Here is a 12,327-nt window from a genome sequence, read left to right on the forward strand (position 1 = left end):
ATCAGACCTGAGCCAAAGGCAGATGCTCAACCCCTGAGCCACACAGGCGTCCCTATTTAGATTTTTCATAGAGCTTTTAATTTACTAGCTTACCATTTTTCTAGCATTCAGGGCTTCCTTCTGGTATCATTTTTATTTTCTGTAATAGAGTTTTCCTTCATGCAGGATCTATTCATTGTAAACTCTATTTTTTAAAATCTTAAAGTATCTTTCTCACCCTGTTTTGTGAAAAAATATTTGAGCATATGTAATCATATAGTGATAATTACTTTTTTTAATTCCCATGAGTTCCACCATTGTTGCACTATATATATGTCTAATGTCAGTACTCCGGAGGAGGGTGATCTCCTCTCTCTAGTTACATTTTAGATTTTCCTTTCTCTTCAGAATTTTGTACTTCTATTACATTGATGATGAATTTCTTTCTATTTATTTTGATACATTTTGTACTTTGTAGATTCGTGTATTCAGTTTTGAAAAATTGTTAACCATTATCTCTTCAGATATTGTCTCTCACTCATTTTTTCTTTTCTATTCTTCTGAGATTCCAATTGTAAGTATGCAATACTTACTCTATTTTTCCTAGTTTTAAGTCTCTTCTTCATATTTTTTACCTTCTTTTTTCCTGTGATGCATTCTGAGTAATTTTTAAAAATCTGACTTCTAAATTTAGTAGTTCTTTCTTCTGCATGTATTCTTCTATTTTATATATCCATTGACTTATATTTTTTAATTTCTGAAAATTCTATTTGGTTTTCCTTCAGATTAAACTTTTCAGTCTTGTTGTTTGAGTATTCCTATGATTCATTCATATATATCTCTTTGAACATTAAATGATTTTTTAAAAGATTTTATTTATTTATTTAAGAATTTAAGAGAGAGAGCACAAACAGCAGGTGGGAGGATGGGCAGAGTGAGCGGGAGAAGGAGACCCCCCAGTGACCTGGGAGCCCAACTTGGGGCTGAGATCATGACCTGAGCTGAAGGCAGACATTTAACCAACTGAGCCACCCAGGTGCCCCTACATGATTATTTTATATTCACTGTTAGATGATTCCAATATTTGAAGTTTATAGGGGGTGCTGACTCTTTTTTTGATAATTTTCCTGTTTTTTTGGCACTCTAAGCTTATGTTTAATATTTTTTTAAATTTTTTATTTATTTATGATAGTCACACACAGAGAGAGAGAGGCAGAGACACAGGCAGAGGGAGAAGCAGGCTCCATGCACCGGGAGCCCAACGTGGGATTCGATCCTGGGTATCCAGGATCGCGCCCTGGGCCAAAGGCAGGCGCCAAACTGCTGCGCCACCCAGGGATCCCATGTTTAATTTTTTTTTTCAGATTTCATTTATTTATTTGAGAGAGAGACATAGATAGTTACAGAAATAGTGAGAGAGAGTAGGAGCAGGGAGGAGAGGGAGAAGCAGGCTCCCCACTGAGCAGGAAGCCCTACACAGAGCTCCATCTCAGTACCCTGGTATCATGACCCAAGCCAAAGGCAGACACTTCACTTAGCCAACTGAGCCCCAAGCTTATATTTAATCTTAATGTAAAGAAAACTAATGCCTTACTTGGGTTTGTGTTCCTCCAAATAATAACTGCATTAAGCTAGACTAAACTTTTGTTTCAGGATCTTTCAGGTTCCTAGCTTTATTTTGGGATTTTAAGTTCTCCCCTAAGAACTACTTATCCTAGCCCCATTTTCCCAACCATTAAACCTGTGTATTAGCACTGCTCTTGCAGAAATTTTCCTCTTTGCTTGTGCTTATCACTTGGGTTTTGGCTCTCAGCATTTGGTTTTCTTTTTATGGGGGGAGGGATCATAGAGGGTAGGGAATGACCTTTGACGTTGTTACTTGTAGCAGCTCCCAGTCTCAAAATATTTTGTTTTAGATCAACTTTCTGTTTCTTGTTTTCTAGCAAGAGAGCCTTCTATTACCTAATATGCCATTATGCCATTAGTAGAACTTTGTTTCATTTTTTAAACCATATATAAACGATATTATTCCTAAATTTTATATGTATCAATAAAAAATTCAAAATAGAACCAGAACATTATAAAATAAAACTGCTCTTACTTCAGAGGGTAAGAGTTTTGGGGATTTTTATAGTAAATTAAATAGAATACAAGTGATAATTTAAAATCTTAGAAGCAATTTTAAGATATTTTATATTTATTAAAAATAAGACTGATTTTTAACCTATTACAATTTATGATTAGAAGTATTTATAATATTTTGGAAATATGAAATGAAAACCTTGTAGATTTCCTGAAATGGTTAATTTTGCAAATGTATGTGTGGATGCTATCACAGAAGAATAAGTTTTTAGTGTATTCAAAAACATGTACCAACTAAGTCTTTTTAAAAAATTATTATTTTTTAAATTTATTTCCAACTAAGTATTAAGTACAAGATATATAAATTTGTATTAGTGCTTAGGATGATTGAATTATTGTATATCCTGGTTGTGATGTGGTCACATGTGTTAAAATCCATAGAACTATACACCAAAAACAACAAAAAATTTAATTTAATGCATATTAATTTTAAAAGACAGTTTTCAGGATTTTTATTTTATTTTATTTTTTTAAAGATTTTATTTATTTATTTGAGAGAGAAGGCACACACAGTGAGGAGGGGGCCAAGGAAGAGGGAGACAAGGAGATTCCATGTTGAGCAGGGACTCCAGACTTGGGGCTTGATCCTAGGACCCTGAGATCATGACCTGAGCCAAAGGCAGATGCTTAACCGACTGAGCCATCCAGGTGCCCCAATTTTCAGGGTTTTTTTTTTTTTTTAAAGAATTTATACCGTCTTATGAAAAATAAAATTAAATGTGTGGGTTCTTAAAAATGTTACGTGAAGTTTATTTTATGTTAAGGTAATAGAGAATTAAGTATTCGTTATAATATATTAGGCCAAGGTTTCTGAACCTCATCACCATTGACATCTTTGTTGTGGGGGCTACCTTGAGCATTCAAAAATATTTAGCAGGACCTCTAGCTTCTCCCTGTTAGATTCCAGTAGTGTTCTGCTCTCAGTTTTTGACAACAAAAATATTTCCAGAAATTGCCAAATATCCCCAGGGGGCAGTGTGTGTGTGTGTGTGTGTGTGTGTGTGTGTGTGTTTAAAGACAAAATCACCACCAGTGCTAACCACTGTACTCAGCCTATGTGGCTCAAACTTTTTGGAATACATATTTCTTTATTTTCAAAGTTTGTCAAGCCAATATTAGTGGTATAATGTATGTTATGGTAAAAGCCATGTGTATAAAATCTCTACACCAAAACATCTTTTCTAAAATTATCTAATACATACCCATGAAATTATGCATTTTATGAAATTAAGAACCTTTATTGGTATTAAATCTTTGTAAAATGAGAATTTTAGAAGGATTTGGAAGAGTGAAAAATACCTGTCCCATAATAACAATCTTAATTAACCAGTACATGAGTGTAATTAAGAGTAAGATGAGGGAGGGGGATCCCTAGGTTGCTCAGCAGTTTAGCACCTGCCTTTGGCCCAGGGAGTGATCCTGGAGTCCCGGGATCAAGTCCCTTCAGGCTCCCTCCATGGAGCCTGCTTCTTCTGTCTTTGTCTCTCTCTCTCTCTCTCTCTCTCTCTTTCTGTGTGTGTGTGTGTGTGTCTATTATGAATAAATTTTTTTTTTTTAAAAAAAGAATAAGATGAGGGAACTACATAATGGTAATCTCTGCTTTGCCTTAAATGTGTTCTGGTGCTTTGGCAAGTCATTTACCAAAAATGTTTATTTTCCTTATAGAATGGAAATGATTGGGCAGCCCGGGTGGTTCAGTGGTTTAGCACTGCCTTCAGCCCGAGGATGTGATCCTGGAGACCCGGGATCGAGTCCCACGTGGGGCTCCCTGCATGGAACCTGCTTCTCCCTCTGCCTGTGTCTCTGCCCCCTCTCTCTCTCTCTCTCTCTCTATCTGTCTGTCTGTCTCTCATGAATAAATAAATGAAATCTTAAAAAAAAAGAGAATTCCCTTTAAAAAAAAAATGGAAATGATTTAACCTGAATTTTATAGGGTAACACAATAGAGGAAATGAGAGATTTATTTAAGACAAACATTCCATAAAAATGTTAAGTGCTTTAATCACATACTTATATTTTTTCAGCTACTAAATAAAAGAAGAAAATGGAATTGAATATACCAGCATGGAACAGGCTAATGATTCACTAAGAGTCAACCGTAATGATTCCGAAGAATCAAAAACAGCTTCTCATGTATATGAGGTAGGAATTCAACTGGGAACTTTTTTCCATTCCATTTAACAACTTTTTCAGGATGCCTAGATGGCTCAGTGGTTGAGCATCTGCCTTTGGCTCAGGGTGTGATCTCAGAATCCTGGATTGAGTCCCACATGGGGCTCCCTGCAGGGAGCCTGCTTCTCTGTCTGCCTGTGTCTTTGCCTCTCTGTGTCTCTCATTAATAAATAAATAAATCTTTTTTTATTTTTTTTTAATAAATTTTATTTTATTTTTTATTTATTTATGATAGTCACACAGAATGAGAGAGACAGAGTCAGAGACACAGGCAGAGGGAGAAGCAGGCTCCATGCACTGGGAGCCCGACGTGGGATTCGATCCCGGGTCTCCAGGATCGCGCCCTGGGCCAAAGGCAGGCGCTAAACCGCTGCGCCACCCAGGGATCCCAATAAATCTTTTTTTAAAAATGTTTTTTTACATATAAGAAATAGTGTTATATTTGTTATATTCAAGACTGTTAACCTTTATCCACAATTCTATTATATATTTAATTTTATTATATAGAGCTTTTTTAATGTATTCATAAAAATCTACATATTAAAAGTCTATTTTGAATTACGTATCATGATTTCAGGTTGTATTCCCACGGACAACTTTATTTCAATAAAACTGAAATAAGGGATCCCTGGGTGGCACAGCGGTTTGGCGCCTGCCTTTAGCCCAGGGCGTGATCCTGGAGACAAGGGATCGAATCCCACATCAGGCTCCCGGTGCATGGAGCCTGCTTCTCCCTCTGCCTGTGTCTCTGCCTCCCTCTCTCTCTCTGTGTGACTATCATAAATAAATAAAAATTAAAAATTAAAATAAAATAAAAAAAAACTGAAATAAAATATAAAAATCAACAATTTCACTTAAGAATTGCTTTCTGTCTATATGAGTATATATGAATTGGCAACTCTTGGAAAAAGCAAAGTTACTGAAAAATTAATCTTTCTATTTTTATTATAACATTCTATATATTTTATTTTAAATTCCACTATAGCTAACATATTATGTTAGTTTTGGGTGTACAATTCAGTGATTTCATATATCACCCAGTGCTCATCACAAGTGTACTCCTGGGGTGCTTGGCTGGCTCAGTTGGTTAGGCATCTGGCTCTTGATCTCAGCTCAGGTCTTGATCTCAGGGTTGTAAGTTTAGGCCCTGTGTTGGTCTTCACGCTGGGCATGGAACCTACTTAAAAAAAAATTTATAAAAAAACTAAACAAACCCAAAACAAGTACATTCTGTAATCCTCATCTCTTATTTAACCCATTCACCTGCCCCTCCTTCTCCTGGTAGCCATCAGTGTGTTCTCTATAATTGAGAGTCTTTTTCTTACTCTCTCTTTTTCCCTTTGTTCATTTGTTTTGTTTCTTAAATTCCACATATGAGTGAAATCATATGGTATTTGTCTTTCTCTGACTGACTGACTTCACTTAGCATTATATTCTCTAGGTCCATCCATATTTGTTGCAAATGGCAAGATTTGATTCTTTTATATGGCTGAATATCCATTCATCAGCCAGTGGGTGCTTAGGCTGTTTCCATAATTTGGCTATTGTAGATAATGCTGCTATAAACATGGGGGTTCACCTATCCCTTTGAATTAGTGTTTTTGTATTTCTGGATAAATACTCAGTAGCTTGATTACTGAATCATAGGGTAGTTGTACTTTTTTTTTTTTTAAGATTTTATTTATTCATGAGATTACACAGAGAGGAGAGAGAGAGAGGCAGAGACACAGGCAGAGGGAGAAGCAGGCTCCAGGCAGGGAGCCCGACGTGGGACTTGATTCCGGGTCTGCAGGATCATGCCCTGGGCTGAAGGCAGCACTAAACCGCTGAGCCACCTGGGCTGCCCTGTATTTTATTTTTTAAAGATTTTATTTATTTATGAGAGAGAGAGAAAGAGAGAGAGAGAGGGGCAGAGACACAGGGACACAGGCAGGGGGAGAAGCAAGCTCCATGCAGGAAGCCTGATGTGGGACTCGATCCCGGACTCCAGGATCACGGCCTGGGCCAAAGGCAAGTGCTAAACTGCTGAGCCACCCAGGGATCCCGGGTAGTTGTATTTTTAATTTTGAGGAATGTCCATACTGTTTTTCACAGTGATAAACTTCTATTTTTTTTTTTTTTTTAATTGTAACATTAGGGACACTGGGCTGGTTCAGTCAGTAGAGCATGCTGCTCTTGATTTTGAGTTTGTGAGTTGGAGCCCTGTGTTGGGTGTAGCTTACTTGATAAAATCTTTTTTAAAAAATTAAAAATACGCATTGTGACATTATATTTTACAAACACCCAAGTGCTTTTTTTTTTTTTTTCTTTGCAAAAGCATCTAACCTGTATGGACTCCAGGGATCCTTCCTTTGGACAGAATGATTCTCCTAGAGATTTACCCATCACTTCTCATGAAGCAGATAATTCACTCACATCACAGAATATACCAGGGGCCCTGACTCAGACACAGACTCTTTCTGCAGAACAGTTCCATCTAGTGGACCAAAATGGGCAACCTATACAATATGAACTCCAGTCATTGGGGGATTCTAATGCACAAATGGTGAGTGTATTTTAGAAATAACTTGTTTTATGCTATTAAGCAAAATATAATAACCTTATTAGATCACCTTTATTTCTTGAAACTGTTGATTTGCATTGCTCTGAAAATACTGTTTCCATGATGTTCATTTTTAAGTTATGTGAAGATTTTAAAAGATTTCCTAAAAAAAAAAAAAAAAAAAAGATTTCCTTTTAGGACTACTTATAGAATGCTAAACCAATACTTCCCAGCTACTATGTCTAGGTACGCTGTCACTTTCAGATTACTTGGAAATGTGTCATAATTTGTAACTAGTGCCAGCATTTACATGTAACTTTTATTTATTTTTGTGTATACATTTGACTGAACTCAAGGTTATTGCTTTACCTACCTCTCAGTCACTAATTTGCAGTCTCTTAAAGCAAAAGAAAGCAATGGAAGTACCAGTGGTATACTGGCAACTAGACATACCTTTACTAATGGGTAGATATGTATGTACCATGTAAATAACAATGCATTAAAGTGAAAATATTGCTTTAAACTGTTAGCTGAAGTATTTATGGCCAAGTTTATAGTTTGAGTAGAAGAAATGAAAGATGGTTTTGATTAAAATAAAGATAATTACTAAGAAAAACTTTTAAGTTTCTTTCTGATTAATAAGAATATCCTTACGTTAATTATATGAAGAATGACATATCTCTTGTTTACCTGTTTCCCAAATTTTCTACAATGGGTATTTATTAATTTCATAATAAAAATTATGTTAAAGATTATAACTTCAGTTATAAGTTATACCACAGGTGAGCAACCATTTTACCTAAAATTAATCCCTCTTTTGTTTCCATTCTAGAGTTAATCTATGTCCTATTGTATGAAGGGTTATTTTAAAAGCACATTAAAGTCATTTTTTTTAGTCTAAAAAATGTTAGAGTTCCCATTCTCTTTGTAATCGTATTAAACTTTCTATACAAAGTGGTCATAAAGGTGATTTGTCTGAGGTAGGAGATAATGCAGAGGGTTATCTGAAGCTATGAAATAGAAGATCTATGGCATGAAGCATGGAAATAAATGTAAGAAACAGAATATAAGAAAGTATTTTCAACATTACTTTGGCTATTTGGGGTCTTTTCTGGTTCCATACAAATTTTAGGATTATTTGTTCTAGCTCTGTGAAAAAAGTTGATGGTATTTTGATAGGGATTGCATTGAATGTCTAGATTGCTCTAGGTAGCATAGACATTTTAATGATAATTGGTCTTCCCCATGAGCATGGAACATTTTTCTGTAACTTCCTCAATGTCTTTCTTTTTTTTTTTGTTTTTGTTTTTGTTTTTTTTCCTCAATGTCTTTCATGAGTGTTCTATGGTTTTCTGAGTGTAGATCCTTTGTCTCTTTGGTTAGGTTTATTCCTAGGTATCTAAGCATTTTTTATGTAATTATAATGGGATTGACTCCTTAATTTCTCTTTCTTCTGTCTCATTGTTGGTACATAGAAATGCAACTGATTTCTGAACATTGATTTTATTTTTTTTAAAGATTTTATTTATTTATTCATGAGAGACATAGGCAGAGGGAGAAGCAGGCTCCATGCAGGGAGCCTGATGTGGGACTCGATCCCAGGACTCCAGGATCTCGTCCTGGGCCAAAGGCAGATGCTCAACTGCTGAGCCACCCAGGTGTCCCTGTGCATTGATTTTATAACCTGCCTCTTTGCTGAATTCCTGAGAGTTCTAGCAATTTGGGGGTGAAGTCTTTTGGGTTCTCAGCTGGTGGCATCACAATTCCAGACTTTAAATTCTATTACAAAGCTGTGATCATCAAGACAGTATGATACTGACACAAAAACAGATACATAGATCAATGGAACAGAATAGAGAACCTAGAAATGGAAAATCAACTCTGTGGTCAACTAATATCCAACAAAGCATGAAAGAGAATCCAATGGAAAAAAGTCTTTTCAACAAGTGGTATTGGGAAAATTGGACAGCTACATGCAGAAAAATGAAACTGGACTATTTCTTACACCATATATAAAAATAGACTCAATATGGATGAAAGACCTAAATGTGAGACAGGAATGCATCAAAATCCTAGAGGATAACACAGGCAACAATCTCTCCGACCTTGGCTGCAGCAACTTCTGACTAGAAATCTCCAAAGGTAAGGGAAACAAGGCAGAAATAAACTATTGGGACTTCATCAAGATAAAAAGCTTTGCACAGCAAAGGAAACAGTCAACAAAACCCAAAGACAATATATTGAATGAGAGAAAATATTGCAAATGTTTTATCAGATAAAGGCTAATATCCATAATCTACAAAGAATTTATCAATTTCAACCCCCCAAAAAGAAAACAAATCCAGTCAAGAAATCGGCAGAAGACATGAACAGACATTTCTCCAAAGAAGACCTACAAATGACCAACAGACTCATGAAAAAATGCTCGACATCACAAAGCATCAGGGAAATACAAATCAAAACTACAGTGAGATAGCATCTCATACCAGTCAGAATGGCAAAAATGAACAAGTCAGGAAATAATAGATGTTGAGGATGTGGAGAAAGGTGAACCCTCTTCAGCTGCTAATGGGAATGCAAGCTGGTGGAGCCAGTCTGGAAAACAGTATGTAAGTTCCTCAAAAAATTGAAAATAGAGCTACCCTATGACCCAGTAATTGCACTACTAGGTATTTACCCAAAGATACAAATGTAGTAATCCAAAGGGGCACCTGCACCCTAATGTTTGTAGCAGCAATGTCCAAAATAGCCAAACTATGGAAAGAGCTCAGATGTCCATTGACAGATGAATGGATAAAGAAGATGTGGTGTGTATATATGTACACACACACACACACACACACACAGAGTGGAATACTACTCAGCTATCAAAAAATGAAATCGTGCATTTGCAAGGATATGGATGGAACTAGAGGATATTATGCTAAGTGAAATAAGTCAATCAGAGAAAGACAATTATGATTATGATCCTACCTATATGTGGAATTTAAGAAACAAAACAGAGGATCATGGGGGAAGGGAGGGAAAAATAAAACAAGACAAAATCGGAGAGGGAGACAAACCATAAGAGACTCTTAATCATAGGAAGCAAACTAAGGGTTGCTGGAGGGGAGAGGGTGGGAGGATGGGGTAACTGAGTGATAAACATTAAGGAGGGCACGTGATATAATGAGCACTGGGTGTTATATAAGACTAGTGGATCACTGACCTCTAACTCTGAAAGTAAGAATACCCTATATGTTAATCAATTGAATTTAAATTCAAAAATAATTTTAAAAAATAAAGTTTAGGAAAGATCTATGAAAAAACAAAGAATGAAACTAGACTGTTTTCTAACGCCATACACAAAGATAAATTAAAAATAGATTGAAGACCTAAATGTGAGACTCAACACCATAAAACTCCTAGAAGAGAGCACAAATAACTCTGACATAGGTTGTAGCAACTTTTTTCTAATTAGATCCCCTGAGGCAAGGGAAACAAAAGCAGAAATAAAGTATTGGGACTTCATCAAAATAAAAAGCTCTGCACAGTGATGGAAACAATCAGCAAAACTAAAAGGCAACCTTCAGGATGGGAGAAGATATTTGCAAATGACATACCTGATAAAGGGTTAGTATCCAAAATATTTAAAGAACTTATAAAACTCAATACCCCAAGAAACCAATTAAAAAATGGGCAGAAGACACAAACAGACATTTCTCCAAAGAAGACATACATATGGCCGACAGACACATGAAAAGATCAACATCCTGATCATCAGGGAAATGCAAATCTAAACTACAATGAGATTCCACCTCATACCTGTCAGAATGGCTAAAATCAACAACATAGGAAACAACAGTGTTTGCAAGAATGTAGAGAAAAAGGAACCCTCCTCATGCACTGTTGGTGGGAATGAAAACTGATATAGCCACTGGGGAAAAAAGTATGGAGTTTCCTCAAAAAGTTACAAATAGAGCTACCCTATAATCCAGCAATTGCACTACTGGATATTTAACCAAATACAAAGACACTAATTCAAAGGGATACATGCACCCCTGTATTCATAGCAGCATTTTTTACATCAGCCAAATTTTGGAAACAGCCCAAGTATCTATCTACTGATGAATGGATTAAGAAGAATGAGGTATAGATACAATGGAATATTATTCAGCCATTAAAAAAATAAAATCCTGGGGATCCCTGGGTGGCTTAGCAGTTTGGCGCCTGCCTTCGGCCTAGGGCGTGATCCTGGAGTACTGGAATCAAGTCCCACATCAGGCTCCCTGCATGGATTCTGCTTCTCCCTCTGCCCGTGTCTCTACCTCTCTCTCTCTCTCTCTCTCTCTGTCTCTCATGAATAAATAAAATATTTTTTAAAAAAATTAAATCTTGCCATTTGCAACAACATGGATGGAGTTACTATAAAGCTAAGCAAATAAGTCAGTCAAAGGCAAATTTCACTTACATTAAACTAAATTTCACTTAAGTCAGTCAAAGACAAATTTCACTTAAAAGTGGAATTGAAGAAACACAACAAAAAAAAAACACAACAAAAAGAAACAAAACAAATGAACAAAGAGGGAAAAAAAGAGACAAACCAAGAAACAGACTCCTAACTATTGAGAACAAACTAGTCGTTACCAGAAGGGGAAGTGGGTGAGGAAAAAGGTAAAATAGATAATGGGGATTAAGGAGTGCCCTTATCATGATGAGCACTGCGTGATTTATGGGATTGTTGAACCAGTATACCTGGAACTAATGTAACATTGTATGCTAACTGGAATTAAAATAAACATTTTAAAAGGCAGTGATGTTTTGGGAAATATAGTGGAAATTTCGGGGGGTTTTGTTTAATAGACCATTTTTTAGAGTAACTTTAGGTTCAAAACAAAACTGAGCAGAAAGTATAGAGATTTCTCATAAAGCCCTTGCCCCTATACATGCATGGCCTTCCCCATTTTCAACATCTCCCACCAAATGGAGCTTTTTTTAAGGATATTTCTTTCAATCAATTTTGTTTATGTAGAAGTTATGAAGGAAGTAGTAAAGATTCTGTAGTGACTGAATCTGCAATAGATGAAGAGGTTTTCAAGTGAAACAGGGATGGCATTTTGGATTTATTACATATATTGTACAGCACACAAAGAGCCCAGTAAATATGACTACTTATTAGCCATATTTCTGATAATGTCAATGCCTGCCTCAAATAGAATGCTTATTTCAACAGATGACTTTTCAAAACTATTTGTTTCCATTATAAGATTAAAAGTAATTAACTTCTTTTAGAATAGTAAAAGTAATATATGTCACGATTATCAAATTACATGAACTGAAAATATTTTTTTAGGTATCAGATAGAATTAGCTATGGAAAGAGAAAATGAAGGAGATTCTTCTCCACTGTACATAGAAAACATATTTTCAAAATTAAGAGGATATTCCACAGATCATTCTTAATTATGAATTTTTTGTATGATTGAATAAATTATAAATATATGTGTTTTGTTT

The 12,327-nt window shown here is 35.7% G+C and overlaps 1 protein-coding gene across 14 annotated transcripts in view; it reads left to right on the forward strand.

The window, feature by feature from the left end:
• The window catches only part of CARF (calcium responsive transcription factor), a 103,070-nt gene that overhangs the window by 15,716 nt on the left and 75,027 nt on the right, over positions 1 to 12,327 (forward strand). For all 14 annotated transcript variants that reach the window (XM_025441966.3, XM_025441967.3, XM_025441965.3 and 11 more), the window contains 2 exons: positions 4,146 to 4,263; positions 6,611 to 6,838. In XM_025441966.3, coding sequence (XP_025297751.1) covers positions 4,186 to 4,263; positions 6,611 to 6,838 — 306 coding nt within the window. In that variant the 5' untranslated portion in view covers positions 4,146 to 4,185. The remainder of the gene's footprint in view (positions 1 to 4,145; positions 4,264 to 6,610; positions 6,839 to 12,327) is intronic.

The sequence above is a fragment of the Canis lupus genome, chromosome 37 (genome assembly GCF_003254725.2).
Source record: "Canis lupus dingo isolate Sandy chromosome 37, ASM325472v2, whole genome shotgun sequence".
In the NCBI taxonomy this organism is placed as follows: domain Eukaryota; kingdom Metazoa; phylum Chordata; class Mammalia; order Carnivora; family Canidae; genus Canis; species Canis lupus.